Consider the following 14,665-nt stretch of genomic DNA (forward strand, 5'->3'; position numbering starts at 1 on the left):
GACCTTTTTTTTAGTTTGTAATAGAGCTGCAGACTTGACAGCAAGCTTGGTCAGTTTGGGACATGTCATTGGGGTATGTGGCAACAAGTCAATCATCAGGTGTTCAATAAGCATGATAATGTGCAGCTGAAGAGTAAAATGTTGCAGTAACAAGCCATTGTTAAACTATATTTTTATTTTATTAAAGAAGCTGTACTTTCAGAGCATTAATATAGTTACAAACAAATATTTGCTTTGTATGGCTATGGTGGAGTAATGGCGTGCTGAGCAGAGAGTTAATTCTCTCTCAGTTTCTATTGTAAGTTAATATTGTAGTTTCTCTGTGGTTCTGGTCGGGCATGCATGTTATTGCAAAAACATTGGGATTTCATGTATTGGGCAACAGTCTGTTTCTTACAACCACTGTCTCATCTGCTGGCCACTGACCAGCTCCAAAAAAATGCAAAATCTGAATAAAATACTGCAAAGATTGTGATCATTAATTGTGTGTGTTCAGGTGAATGATATAGAGTAATACTACCATTTGAGCCAATTGGTTGTTGCCAAAAACACTAGAAGAGGGTTCCTCATTCCAATAACACACTCGATTCGTTCAAGTTAATTCATTTTCATACAACTTATTCAAGATCATTATTCATAAACTTTAATAGAATCTGAAATACATCCATAAACATCCGCAACAATAGGAGATCTGTATAAATAAATGACTCTTTTTATTGATTCCTGATTCCCGGATTGATGTTGACAAACATTTATCAAGGTGAAGATTCTTGTCTGTGGTGAGGTAATATACTTCCACTGCTACATTGAGAATGTTGTTCCACCACAGACTGTGGGGGTGGGGGGAAAAAAGAGACGTTTTTTTTATATGGATGACAGTGTTCACAAAAATGTCTTGAGGTCATTATCAAAAAGATATATTTTACAAGATAAAAGAGTGTTGAGTCCACCCACCTTAAGGAGAAACAAGACTACGTTCATAAAGGGCTTGCAAATTGGTGATGAGGAACTTTTTGTCTTTACCCTCCTGTACACAAGAGAAAATATAGAGAGATTAATATTAAGATCAATAATGACGTACTGTTCATGTGTCAGTGATTTTTAGACTTGGAAGCAAATGTCTAAACAACTATTTAATAGTTTTCCATTAAATTTTGTACAGATATTCATGGTACCAAGATTCTAAACATACTGACTTCCGTGATGCTCTGACTCAACCTCCAGAACCACCATGATGTTGGCATTTTGTTTTTTTTAATGACAACTATTGAATGGAACAATATGGAATTCTATACAGATATTCATTGGGCCCCAAGAATGATTCTTCCTTTTTCCTTATAGACTAGAGTTTTCACTTATCCATTGAAATGTCTCAATTTACGATATGGATTACCATTCAGGTTTGCAGGAGGAATTGTAAAATTTGTTGGTATCCCTAGATCCATCAACAGGTCCAAATCCAGATTTGTCCAATATGGTTTATGACCAAATACTTGCAAAACTAGAGACATATTCCTAAGTTATAAATTGTCTTAATGAGAAAATGTTAGTATACTCAAATGCTAAACTACGCATTTTTAGCATCTCACATTTAAAACTTTACACCTGCTAAACATCCGGATGTAGGCATTCCCATTGCGAGCATGTTAGCATTCTGACGTAATGTTAGCAGTTGGCTCAAAGCCTAATGCCGCATTTCCACTGCATGGTATACGACTCGACTCCCTCTTTTTTAGTTTTCCATTACAAAAGTTGTGGATGAGCTGATACTAGTAGGTGGAGTTTAAACACAGCAGACCACTGATTGGTTGGATTTGTTTTTGTCAAGCTCAATCAATAGTGGTCGCAAATTTTTGTATTCACACAACCCAGGCTCTAAAAAGAGGGGAGCCTGCAAAACTGTGCCGTACACTGCGCTGTCTCATTGATGAAGTGCAGACATTCCTGTCAATGATGTCATGGCAGTTTCACATGGCGTCGCTATGGCCATCGGCTAAGAATCCTGCCTGAGGTGGTACTATCCGCAGTGAAAAATGTAAAGAGAAAAGGAGAGCAGAGGTACCATATAGAGGAAACATGGCATTAGCACAGCCTTAGAATCAATAGCATGGCTGTATAGACACTTGTTTGATGATGCATACATTTTCAATTTGCTTTTCCAACTGACTGATGATTCTTCTTTGGCCATCAACAACTTGAGTGTGAAAATATATCACCATTCTGAAAAAAAAAATAGCCAGCAAAAGAGATCAATAAACTTTGAAGGGCATAAACACACACAGTTATAGTAAATGTATCTGGAAGGCAGAATAACCACCATAATAAAGGACAAAATGAAAATAATAGAAATAAAATAACTATGTCAAATGATAACATTATCGTGTCACCACTTACAGAAAGATTCCAGTGGCAAGGAATAAGATGAGTGGGTTCTCCACCAGAGAGTTGTAGGCCCAGCTAAGCCAAGACAGGATTGGGTGGGCATGTTCCAGCTCCTGGGCCCACATCTGCCCTGACTGAAACATGGTGGTGAGATTCCTGAAAGGGCCGCACCCTGATGAGGGTTTAATCCTGTGGACATCAGACGGTTGGATTTGGAACATACAGTATAGTTTGTTTGTATTAGGACAAACTCTTTCAGTTGTTTGGCCAGATCGCATAAAGAGCAAAACCATCCATCAACCATTAGTTCATCATGCAATACCTGAAGATATACATCTTTAAAAAAGGGGAGTGGTACACTGTATCAGTCTTTTCATCTAACTCCCACTAAGAAAGCGAATAAGCATATTTCCCAAAATGTCAAACTATTCCTTTAAAAATGGGTCAGAAATATGCAGTTTAACCTAAAGAAACAAAAAAGAAAGACTTCTATGGCTCAAATGAATAGGGTAGGTTAAAATCATTGTTGGTTTTCTGTCTGTTCATGGAATTTGTGGGTAATATCTGGCAAACATCTATGACCCAGATGTAATCACCCTAAAATTAAAATTGAAATGCGACTCTTTAACCTCACTTTTGTATTTTAATTTAACAGGTAAATATGCTTGGAGAAGACTGTTACATGACACACTGTTAAAAAAATATGGTTTTAGAGAGCTATGCGTGTCGGGGCTTTTGGAATTCAAGCATGCTTCCGGTAATGAACCTGTTTGTGAGCATTAAAGTCAATAAGAGGTTTGTTTAACAGTGTGTTGCACTCACGTCCAAATTGTGTAAGTGACAGACGCGGCAGCTCCAAGAAATGAAGGGAAGCACAAAAGAAAGATGAATAGTGTCGTCATCTGACTGGCCCTCCAGGGCTTTTTGGACGCCTGACAGTTGAGCATCAGACTGCTCTGAGGAAGGAACCAGAGGAAGAATGTGAAGTGTGTCATGCAAATTAGTACTCGTATGTCTGTGAAACAACACACTGTTGTACCAACCTTCTTCATGTAAAATAAGACAAACAGTTTTATGATCTGGACTGCAGGAAGCAGTGGCGCAAACAGTACTCCAAGCCTGGGAAGAACTGAAGACCATTAATGTTTAATTCACTTTTTTTGTTTTTGTTAAATATGTCATGTGTGACAGGATGTGACATAATGTTGTATCATTACCAAGTAAGTGTTTGTCCATATATGAGTTCCAGCACATTACGAGCAATGTCAAACACCGGCATCCTGTCTCTTTTCAGCACTTGCTTGGAAAAGTGCCTAGAAGGAAGATGCTTAACATTCAGTGGATGGTTTTATAAATCGCAAACAACAGAATGTAAGTTGTGTGATTTGTGGGTAAAGCCCCAGCTTGCCTCCACAGGAACTCTCCGAAAAAAGTGTAAATCACTGTGAAGACAAAGTCCATCAGGAGCAAGCAATACAGTTCTTGCCCCACAAAGCTCTCCCAACACTGAGAACAACAGAAATCACATAAAGAACATAAATGGATACATATGTCACAATAACAAACATCTAATCACACATTGTGTCCTTATCTTTAAGAATGAAGAACATTGCACAATTCAGTGGCCAAAACTATAATTATGACAAGGTTAAACATTTGGATGATTGTTACCTGTAAACCACGACTTTCCGGTTCCACAGCAATCCTCCCCAGCCAGCGGTGGTACAGCACTCCAACAATACTGACCTTTAACAAAAGGTTCCTGAAGAAATAATGAGATTTTCCCATTTTATTACAACTCCCATGATGAGACATGGCTTGCAAAAGATTTTGCATGCACTGGACAATTTGGGGTAATTTTGCTTTCATGTCTTAAAGGCATAGAATGCTGAGGGTTTGAATAGATAGGGGTGTCTGTAAATATCAAAAATAAAAAAAATATATACAATACATATCTTTAAAGGCCATTTTCTCAAAATGATTTTTTTCTCATATACTCTGAACCAGAAATCTCCACTTCAGTAGCACTTAGATTCACAAAACTTTCTAATTTAATTCCTATACATACTCGGAAGATTGTTACAGTTGTTGTTGTTTCGCAAATATAATTCAGTGTAACAGTTCTATTAAAGTTACATTTATCAGTAAATATAATAGTCAATTGCATTATTCTGCACGAATCATCTGTTAAGAGATGATGCATGTTCAGTGCGATGTGGTTGATTGTGTTGTGTTTTTTTCCCGTTCTTCTCACCTAAAGATGGAGACATAAACGCAAGCACTGGGTGAGTCATGATTCTCTACCCAAGCACACAGGTTGAAGAGGCCGGGGAGTAACAGGTTAATGCCTGACACCACTGCAGATAAGAGCAGCATCTCGGTTTCTTTGATAGGACTCTGCTTAATGGTAGCCTGTGAAGGAAAATGGACAAACCCTAGTGAGGGTTGTAGACAAGCACCCCAAGACCAGGTGGGAAAAAAAACATGGAGAGAGACCAAAGTTGAGTAGACCTTTTATCACAGCAGTTCTGCTTTATTGATGCAATGCAACAAGTGCTGGAAGCATTCATCATAAATGATATTAGTTACACCTTTACTTTTCCAAATTTCTACCGGGGCAAAAGGCCTCGGAATCTAATTCATTTGTGAATGACAAAGAAGCAGGTTTATTCAAAAAGCAAAATAACACAAGACCCAGTGATCCTGGAGAGAATATTACTCGAGATAGACAAGCAGGGCACCACGGACGCAGACATCAGAACCACATCGAAACATTAAGCCTGTACAACTCTCGGATCGAAGACGGAGAGGACATTACGAAGAAATTACAAAAATCCGACAGCTGCCTGAGGCGGATCTTGGGTGTCCACTGCCCAGGAGCCATCAGCAACAATGATCTCTGGCAGAGAACAAGCCAACAACCTGTGGCAGAGGAGATCAAGAGAAGAAGATGGGTATGGATCATAAACACACTCCGGAAACCCAATGCCAGTATCACCGGTCAGGCCCTTAGATGGAAACCTTAAGGCACAAGGACGAGAGGCCAGCCCAAGAACGCCTGGCGAACGGACCTCGAGACTGATGTCAAACAGTGCAGGCTGTGCAAGACAGAATACTCTGGCAAACGGTGGTCATTTTAACAGTCTATGCTCCAGGGAAAATGTGTGATAGAGAAGGTGCAGGTAAGTAAGGAAGCAATCAGTGACTGACTGGTCTGCTCTAAAATAAGAAGAAGCCTGTCTTGCACTCAGCCCTACTGTCAATATAGTAGGAGATTCTTGTGTGGTTGTGTCTCTAGCAGTTTTTGCGACAAAAAAAGGTTTAATGTCTACATGTAAATAAAAAGGAGAAGTAAACAAACTGTGGTGGAAAGGTGCTTCCCTATTTTTGTGCTAGTCTTAAGAACATGTTTTACACTGTCCCTATAGCTGTTTAAATATGCATGTGTCATGTCTGGCTGCACAGGGGTTGTTGCACAGTTTCCTCTAACCTCTGACAGGTAGTGGACTGCCATGGCGCCCAGGAAGATGCTGGCCAGAGATATAGCCCACACCACCAGGTGTACCGTGAGGCGGCAGAGTCGCTCCATGCAGCTTTTTTCATCTTCTCCCCTGATCATCTCAGACAGCAGCTCCTGTTGGAAAAGCAGCAATTAGGTAAACTGAGTTAGCATTGTTTAAATTATCAAAAAACATTCTTTCATAAGAAAATGTCCCTCTTTAGCGTCTTTGTGCATGTTGAGGAGCCTGCAGTTAAACAGGTGAGAAAATAAAAGCTTCCTGTGTGTAAGCCTGTTTTGCATGTGACATTGGACTTAATCATGTCAAATATCTATCACAGAGATGATCCTCAAAAGTTGTTCTCTACGTTTAGGGTTGTGTTCATTTTCAGATTCATACCCGTTTGAGTTTCTACTAGAACATGTTTGTATGCTTTAATGATGCAAAAACATTTTTCCTCATACTGTCTGTCTGAATACACCTGTATCAGAAATGTCGGATTTAGCGCCTGTCTCTTTCAGCCCCCCTCTCGATAAAAGCAGTCTCCTTTGATGGGTTAGCGTTTCCGCATTTGCGCTCTCGGCATCTCTGCTCCTTCATTGCAGCCGGAGCTCAATAGAGGCACGTTCTATCATAGTGTAGTTGCGACATCGCAACTGTACAGAAGTCCTGATTGCTTATTTAAAAAGGCACATTTTCTGAATACAGGCTGTGTGCATTTCTCTGTGAATTGAGCTTTTCAATACTTTCACATATTTATATAGCACCTCAACCTGCTTTATAATGACAAAACGACATGGAAATCTCTCTTTTTACAATAAAATACAACTTTTTTTTCACATTTTAAATGTTTCAACACTCATGCTGTTCCTGCTCATGCTCATCAGTTTTGAGAGCTTCAAACTTCAGTGAGTCTAATTGACCATTCAAATGATTGCATACTTTGAGCTGAGTGCTGATTTTCTCGGACTGCAGTCTGACAGATGTCTTCTTGCTGACTTTAAAGTCCCAGGTGCAGAAAACTTTTCCTGCCAGATTCCCATTAGACTTGAGGACTTGAAAACTCCTCCCATAGGACTTGGACATGCTGCAGGAGAACAATATAGCCACACAATGCTTACCACAGATGGACTAAAAATATGATGTACCGTAAGTCATTCCCTTATTGTCCAACCTGTACACAAGGATGATGAGGATAATGAAGAAGGCAATGGCGATGGTAAAGAAATAGGCTGCAGGTATGCTGTATGGCACTCTCTGTGGCTTGTCGGTATCACAGACTGGTAGGTCAGGTGATTCTGCAGTATTGTCAGCAGCTCGACAAGTTTTGAGGATGGTGTTGGTGTAGTAGCCGTAAAACATCACGCTCTGAGAGAGGAAGCCCTGCCAGAGACAACAGAGATCTGATTTAAATGAGTGCCACAGAAATAATCATGTATACTGCTGTGATGTATCTTACCGTGCCTGTGAGAAGCTCAAGGCCAGTAAAGGTGTCGAGATGAGAATCATGGCAAGGAGGAGGAGGGTTGAGGGCTTGAGGGAAGACCAGGAACAGGCCGTTGATGGTGAAGAGGAGGAGGTTAAACTGCAGGACGGTCCGGAGAAACAGGAAGTAGGAAAGCACCCCGGTTCCAAAACGTCCACTCAGTCTCTTCATGGGTGAATGCCACAACTGGAGGGACGCGAGGACTGGGATGCAGCTGAACATACAATGACGCCAAGTCTGAAGGGAGAAAAAACGTGAGTGAAGGACTGATCCATACAAACAAAAGTGGTTTATACCTTATGTAGCATGCTGTCTGTACTCACCCTCGAAATGTACACGCTTAGACGACTGTAGCATGGGATATTTCTGCTGATGAGTGAACTCTCAGCGGCGTCACTGAAAGCAAGACGCCTGATAAAAGACAAGTGAAGAGTTACCTCTGTGCTAGTGGCTTTATTTTGCAGCACATTAAATGTTTTCACTGCCACATGTACCTGACTTCCATCTTATCTGCCAGGTTGAGGGGCGTGGCTCGCAGCTTGCGCATGCCCTCACTCACTGAGAGGCCTCGGAGGTTGGACACTAACTGCTCCTTCTCGTTTTCTGTAAAACAAAAGTTAAATTCAGAGATGAGTCGCTGCAGCCAACACTGGAAAGCAAAAGGGCTCACTTAAAGATCCCATATTGTGCTAATTTTCAGATTCATACTTGCGTTTCGGGTTTCTGCAAGAACATTTTTACACAGCTTAATGTTAAAAAACACATTTTTCTTATACTGTTTGAGTCTACCTGTATTAAGGCCCCCTCCCCCAAAAAGCCCTCTGATTATTCAGCATTCACTGTGGTCTTCCGCATCTGCACTCTCAACATCTCTGCACCATCATTGCAGCAGGGGAATGACTGTAATAGCACTGTAGCAGCTGTTTCTACCTTTATATTCTATAGCATAGTTGTGACATCACAACAGTACAGAAGTCCTGACGGCTTGTTCGAGGGCACAGTTTCTGAATACAAGCCATGTGCATTTCTCTGTGGATGGAGCATTTTTATACTTTCACAGAATTTATATAGCACCCCGACCTGCTTTGTAAAAAAAAAAGACATTGAAATCTCACTTTTTACAAGCGACCTTATGGAACCTTTTAACAACAGCAATAGTTAATGGCTTAGCATTTTCTGTTCACCTTCAGTACTTATTTCCTCCATATCTGCCTGGACAAAGTCAACCTGCATTGGTCTGGAGTGGTTGGAAGAATCATGGGAGGAGGTCTGGGGTTGGTGTAGCTGAGATGGGTCTCTGGCATGCCGGGGAATTGCTGCAGCACTATTTGTCCCTGTTTGGACAAGGAACAGTCCATTTCATACAGAAGTTCAAATGTGTATATGAACATTGTCCACTAACAGCTAGACAGTAAAGGAAGGTGGTTTCATCTCACCAGCAGTCCGGCTCGGCATTGAGGAGAGGACCTTTAAGGTAGCAGCTGACCAACGATGCGTCTGCAGAGAGTTCATCTCGCCTCTTATATGGCCACTTGCAGTGGATGACAGACGTTCTATATTTGTACCTGTGCATCCCCTAAAAACATCTTTCTGCAGGGTTTCAGGACACCTCTGGGTGCTGGCTGCTGGTTTTCCGACAAGCTGGAAAGAGTCTTGACCTGGTTGATTTTCTCCGATGTACCTGAGGGAGAGTAACCATCAGAGGAAATAATGCCCCAGAGGCCCAGACCCCATAATAACAAAAGATAAATACAAAGATGCTCAAGTATAAATAGCAATTAAATCTAGTAATGAAAGAACTTCTGGGCATTCAGGGAACATCTTGAAGACCTACAACTTTTAAATGAAGCTACAATTGAGTTTATTAGTTACACAATTTGATAAAAGAATCTTAGTCCATAATCAATGTTAAATCGTGTCAACAAATTCAATATATTAAGTGCTTCTAAAGAAAAAAATAAAACACTGACCCACCCAAGCAGAAAGATGCAGAGGAAATGACAGGTGTAACAGCAAAAAGTAAAGCAACCCTCAAATTAAGTCTTTAAGACAACTTACTCAAAGTCAGACTCAGAATCTGATGAAGAATAAAAAGTTGCCATGGTCCTTGATGATCTCCGTTTACTGCAAACACATCAGTCACATAGTCGACCACAGAGCAGTGGGTTAACACTGACATTGTATCAGACTATTTTTGACTAATTGTGAAAACACATCATTCAGACTTCCTCTTGCCTTCTCACCTACTCTCTCTGTCTCTCTCTCTCATCACAGCTGCGCCTAATTTGCATTTGGTTCAGTCAAGTATATCTGACACGCCTTATACTTTCTGAAAAAAGTTTTAAATATATCTAATATACAAAACAATTTTGGAAAAGTTTCACTTTAAGTGTCAGTATGGTTATGTGTCTGCTTTGATGACAGATGAAGCTTGCTGGGAGTTGATGTTTAACCTGAGTGTATTTAGAATCTTTCACTGCCATCCAGTGGTCACATCGAAGTAGAATCTCAACACTATATTAAAATAGACAAACAAGCAACAATGTTGGAAAAGTGACGGATCCAGTGATCTGGGGAAGACTTTTAAAATTGTATTTCAGGAAAAAGCCGGAAACAAAATACAACTGTTCTTTAAAAGTGGAACTGAACCAAACGTCTTGTATAATTCCTAGGGGTTGAAACAAATACATTAAGGAACTTCAAGGTAAGGTTAGCGATAGACAGCATGTGCAATGAATATTCATGCATATTATTATCACACAATATGAATCTTTAGATAAATAGCCCTGCAATATATTGTGAATGTTTAATTCCTGTAATCTTGTGTGTATTCCTGTAATTCCTGTAAGCTTTAAACCACCACGTGTGTCCACTTGGTGGTTTAAAGTCACTACTGCCACCTTGATTTACGAAAAAATGCATGCTGTTTTTATGTTATATTTATTTTTTTCTCTTTTTTTTACTTTATTGAAATGTACAAAATAGATAGATATTGCAACACTTATATTCATATATTGCATAAATGGCACAAAGCATTTGCCAAATGGAACAACAGCAACAAGATAGACATATTGTAATACAGGATTAAAAAGAAAGTGCTTTTAGTAATACATTCTGAACAGAATTAGAAGAAAAATAAAAACAAATAAATTAAATAAATATTTTTTACATAGAAGGGGAAATAGAGTTGAATTCCAGTTAGTTGACACAGTGTGGAAGTGTTTCAGAATATCATACATTTTGTGCTTTTCTTCCATTAACACATTTTAAAGATTTTCCGTATATTTTAAATTAATTTAAGAAAAAAACAAAATTGGGGGATGATTTCAGTATATTTGTGTTTTTAAGGTTTTATTCACATATTTCCGGTTGAAACATACAAAAAAAACACAAAAAAAACACCACGAACATCGAATATCACGACAGTTCTTTTTTTCCTCAAGTAGCCGCAGTTTACGAGGAGCACTCGAACGCATCAGAGCAGGGGCGGTCTTTGAAAAGTTTTCAGGAAGCTGTTTTGACAAAACGAAACTTTGACAGTCGGGGAGAGTTTTTCCCCAGCTCGTCCTTAAAACCCTGTTGACAGGCCTCTTTGGGTGAAAAAAAAAATGCAGAGCAGTGCTTACGGAGCCTCGCTGGCTGGCGGTGCTTTTGATTTAGTCAGTTTTGTAAAACAGCCTCAAACCATTTTGCGCTGTCTGAGCTGGGTGAGTGACTCCACGGAAACGTTAGCATCCAAGTTAGCCAGCTGTCACATCACCGAGTTTATACGTTAACAGATGCGAGCTGCCAGGGTCGACGCACTCAGTCAGTAATACAACTTGTTTAGCTGTATTGACTGTTAACACTGAACATAAAGTGACTGTTAGGTTAAAATCTTAAATAAACGTTACGCAAAGTAAAAAACATGGATGTATTTTCTGTAGCCCTTGTTGATATTAGCCTATGTGAGCTAGCATGTTCAGTGCTGTGTCACCGCACTGACTGCCAGGTTTCCACCTGATGTTCATGATGGGGGGGGGGGTTATTTGGCAGTTGTGTCGCTTATTCTGTAATGAAATTTGGACCAGGATGAGTTACAAGTGTTTACATTGAAAAAAAGGAATTACAACTTTTCCCAGCATCTTCGGCTCCACTTCCCTGTTCAGCTTTCAAATGCGTAATGTTACAGAAAAGTTATATGAAGTTATTATTAATTAAATAAGAGATTATATGAGAAAATGATCACAGGGTAAAGGGATGGAGGGGTTTGATAATTGTTTATTTAGATTTTTATTTATTCTTTCTTAGTTTCCTTTTTCCACTCTATTTTATCTACTTATCATTTGTACTTTGTCATTTATTTTAAACTGTGCTTGGCACCACTAAAAATATATATTTATCTAAATGTATTGCTGCTGGCATCTCAGATGTCACTCTTTTTATGCCATATTTAATGTGTTGAAAGTTTAAAGACCTTTTCACCTTCGTCTGCTCAACTTCACTTGTCTTTTCAAGGTGAAAACTTCCTTGCAATGTGAACCATGTGATGAGAATCATATGGCCTCTGCAACTGCTTGACTTAAAACATGCATTTTTCAGCACCTCCCAGTGGCATTAACCCTGTGTGCCCTTTCTTTGCAGTTATTCTCCATAGTGGTATTTGCAACCATCACTGCAGAGGGCTACTTTAACCCGATATCGTCGCAAGAAACCAAATGCATATTCAACAACAATGACAGCGCCTGCAGCTATGGGGTCGGAATTGGAGTCCTGGCCTTCCTGGCTTGTGTCGTCTTCCTCATACTGGACGCCTACTTCCCACAGATCAGCAATGCCAAAGAGAGAAGAGCCATTGTCATAGGGGATTTGGTCTTCTCAGGTGAGAGTCAAGTTTCACTGTAGACTGCTCATTATAGAATACAGGAACTGTGCCTCAAAACAGGAAGTCTATCCTAGCTTCATCTTAAGCGTGACACTATTTTTCTCTACCGTTAAATCATTTTCATCAGCGGCTTGGACCTTTCTTTGGTTCATCTGCTTCTGTGTCCTGGCCAACCAGTGGTCCAACACCACTGACTCGACTGCTGCCTCTGCCGGTGATGCCGCCCGGGCCATCGTGGCCTTTTCCTTCTTCTCCACCATCACCTGGGTGAGCCGCTCATCACCACCGTGTTTGACCAGCATTTGACTAACAAAATCTTATGATAACACACAAGTCAGCTGTTGGAACATTTTTGTATAAAAAATTACACATCCTAACTCTTAACTTCTCTCAACAGGGTCTCTTGTGCTACTTTGCATATGGAAGGTATCGCCAAGGTATCAGTGACTTTGACCAGGAGTACAGAGACCCAGCCAATGACCACAGTACTCCATACCCGCCCGCCCCGTACGCTAGCAGCGGCGTCCCCGCAGGCTACCAGCAGTCACCTTTCTCCCACAACCAGGAGCAGCCAGGAGAATACCAGCCTCCAAATTATTGAAGGACTAAAATTCAAACAAGAATTCAACAGAAGAGTTTGCTTTTTAAATAAACATGTGTGCCAATGGTTTCATTTGCAGCTGCTCTCTGCACTCCCACACAGTACTTCCTGCAGAATGTGTTTGAATGTTTTGGGTGCACTGATGTGTTTTTTAGTTCATTTTGTTGTTGTAAGATGTGTGGTGGATGTTTGCTGTGTTGGTCAGTGCCACACAGAACGGAACCGGTGAAAATATATATTTTTGTTTGCTAGGAGATTGTTTATGGTAAGAGATCGGATGATCGTGCCATTGTTGCCTTTGTACCAAACCAACTATAGTTTATTTCAGTGCATTTTTGTTTTCTTTTATCTTATGAGTGCGAGCTTTTAATGTCAAAGCACCAATCAACAAATTAGTTAGGATTCACTTTGTTGCCAGGAAATCTGCTTTGCATTTTTATTTTTATTTTATTTTTAGGAATATGTTACTGTCTAGTACATCAAATATTTTTTTCATTGCCCACAGATCCATATGCAGCAGCTCAACAACAGTAATTAGTGATACGATTCATTACATCTGGATTTTTTAACACAAAACTCCCATATTACTTAATCAATGGGTGCCCTCTGTAACTACTGTAACGCCATGACCTTGTTACTTTTTAATAATCAACCACTGAAAAATGGCTTTTATGCACTGAAAAGCACAATTCATTTCTTTTTGGGCAGTTAATTGCCAGTATCTGATCTTACTTTGTTAATTTTAACGTTTAAATCCAATTCTGACATAGTTGCTATTTAGTATTAGTATTTAAGGGGGTTCTGTTTTATTTTAAGGTAGCCAGACCTTTGATTTGTGTCAGCTACTTCTGTAGAGGTTTAATGTTCTTTTCTAGAGTTCACTATATATAAAAATTATTTAAAATTCAGTAAATGTTTCAGCCATAATTTGGCTTCAGGAATTCAATGATTTGGTAAATGTATATATTTAGTCCAGGTACATGACAATCAGACCGCAAAATCTTTTTTCCAGGTTACTTTTTCCTCTTGCATTTCACACTGTAGTTGTACCTGTGCATGTGTTGTAGTTTCACCGTTGTATTTCCAATGGCTTTACAATACTTTTCAGTCAAAGTGCCTTTATACAGTATTCTGTATCTCACAGGGGTTTGCCAAATAAAAACTGTTCTTCTTTTGAACCTCTGAGTCAGCTCATAACTTATATCCTAGAAAGACCCGGACCCTGCAGGGCTGCTCTCCCTTAGCAAATATTTGAGTAGTGATTGTGTCGGTGAATGTAAAGAGACTGTAACAATGAGAAGACAATGAGATATGCGCATACTCCACGGAAGAACATCAAAAACGAAGATGTATCGTGTATTCCCACAAAATCAATTTCACTATTGGGTGTCGCAGTTTGAAGGAAACTACACAAAGCTTTGTGAAATGAACCCCATGTAAACCTTTAGGGATACAGAAAACTGAGAACTTACTACATACATTTTTTTTAAATTAGTTTTCCCAACAAGGAAATCTACATTACAATCAGTATCCCATCTACATTTGGATAGATCTTGTCCTCATGAATGAAAGATTCCCAAATATGAAAGAAAAAGCATTTCTTTTCATGATTACATAGTAAACGCATTTGCATTTTCTGCTATCCTGGGGAAATATAAATCATGGAGTAATATGCTCAATGTCTTATACTGATTTGGAAAAAGCATTAATGTTTCCCCCAAACTGCTATTCACCTTGTCGATTTCAGTTCTGTATTTTGATGTATGCTCTAAATTAAGTGTCGTCTTGTAGTTCTCAAATATCCGACTGCACATGAAGGCACCGCGGAGCAT

The 14,665-nt window shown here is 39.6% G+C and overlaps 2 protein-coding genes across 2 annotated transcripts; one reads left to right on the forward strand and one right to left on the reverse strand.

Annotated features, from left to right (window-relative positions):
* Nucleotides 1-915: 915 nt before the first annotated feature.
* On the reverse strand, nt 916-9,561 carry tmc6a (transmembrane channel-like 6a). The gene is given in 18 exon segments (XM_083930862.1): nt 916-1,027; nt 2,142-2,220; nt 2,395-2,571; nt 3,205-3,338; nt 3,426-3,501; nt 3,600-3,695; nt 3,791-3,888; nt 4,054-4,144; nt 4,637-4,794; nt 5,873-6,016; nt 6,825-6,969; nt 7,057-7,265; nt 7,342-7,662; nt 7,665-7,779; nt 7,863-7,971; nt 8,553-8,702; nt 8,805-9,049; nt 9,427-9,561. Coding segments are annotated over 18 exon segments (2,463 nt in total). The 5' UTR covers nt 9,471-9,561; the 3' UTR covers nt 916-955.
* Nucleotides 9,562-10,881: 1,320 nt separating this feature from the next.
* syngr2a (synaptogyrin 2a) lies at nt 10,882-14,011 on the forward strand. Its single transcript, XM_083931996.1, has 4 exons — nt 10,882-11,075; nt 11,992-12,229; nt 12,360-12,499; nt 12,630-14,011. Exons 1-4 carry the CDS (start codon nt 10,977-10,979, stop codon nt 12,831-12,833), a joined length of 681 nt encoding a protein of 226 aa, XP_083788122.1. The 5' UTR covers nt 10,882-10,976; the 3' UTR covers nt 12,834-14,011.
* Nucleotides 14,012-14,665: the final 654 nt, after the last annotated feature.

Source organism: Echiichthys vipera, assembly GCF_963691815.1.
Source record: "Echiichthys vipera genome assembly, chromosome: 17".
NCBI lineage: Eukaryota > Metazoa > Chordata > Actinopteri > Perciformes > Trachinidae > Echiichthys > Echiichthys vipera.

Coding starts and splice junctions, on each gene's coding strand:
- syngr2a (XM_083931996.1), top strand. CDS start 10,977: ATGCAGAGCAGTGCTTACGGAGCCTCGCTGGCTGGCGGTGCTTTTGAT. Junction 11,076..11,991: donor TTTTGCGCTGTCTGAGCTGG/GTGAGTGACTCC, acceptor CTTTCTTTGCAG/TTATTCTCCATAGTGGTATT. Junction 12,500..12,629: donor TCTTCTCCACCATCACCTGG/GTGAGCCGCTCA, acceptor TTCTCTCAACAG/GGTCTCTTGTGCTACTTTGC.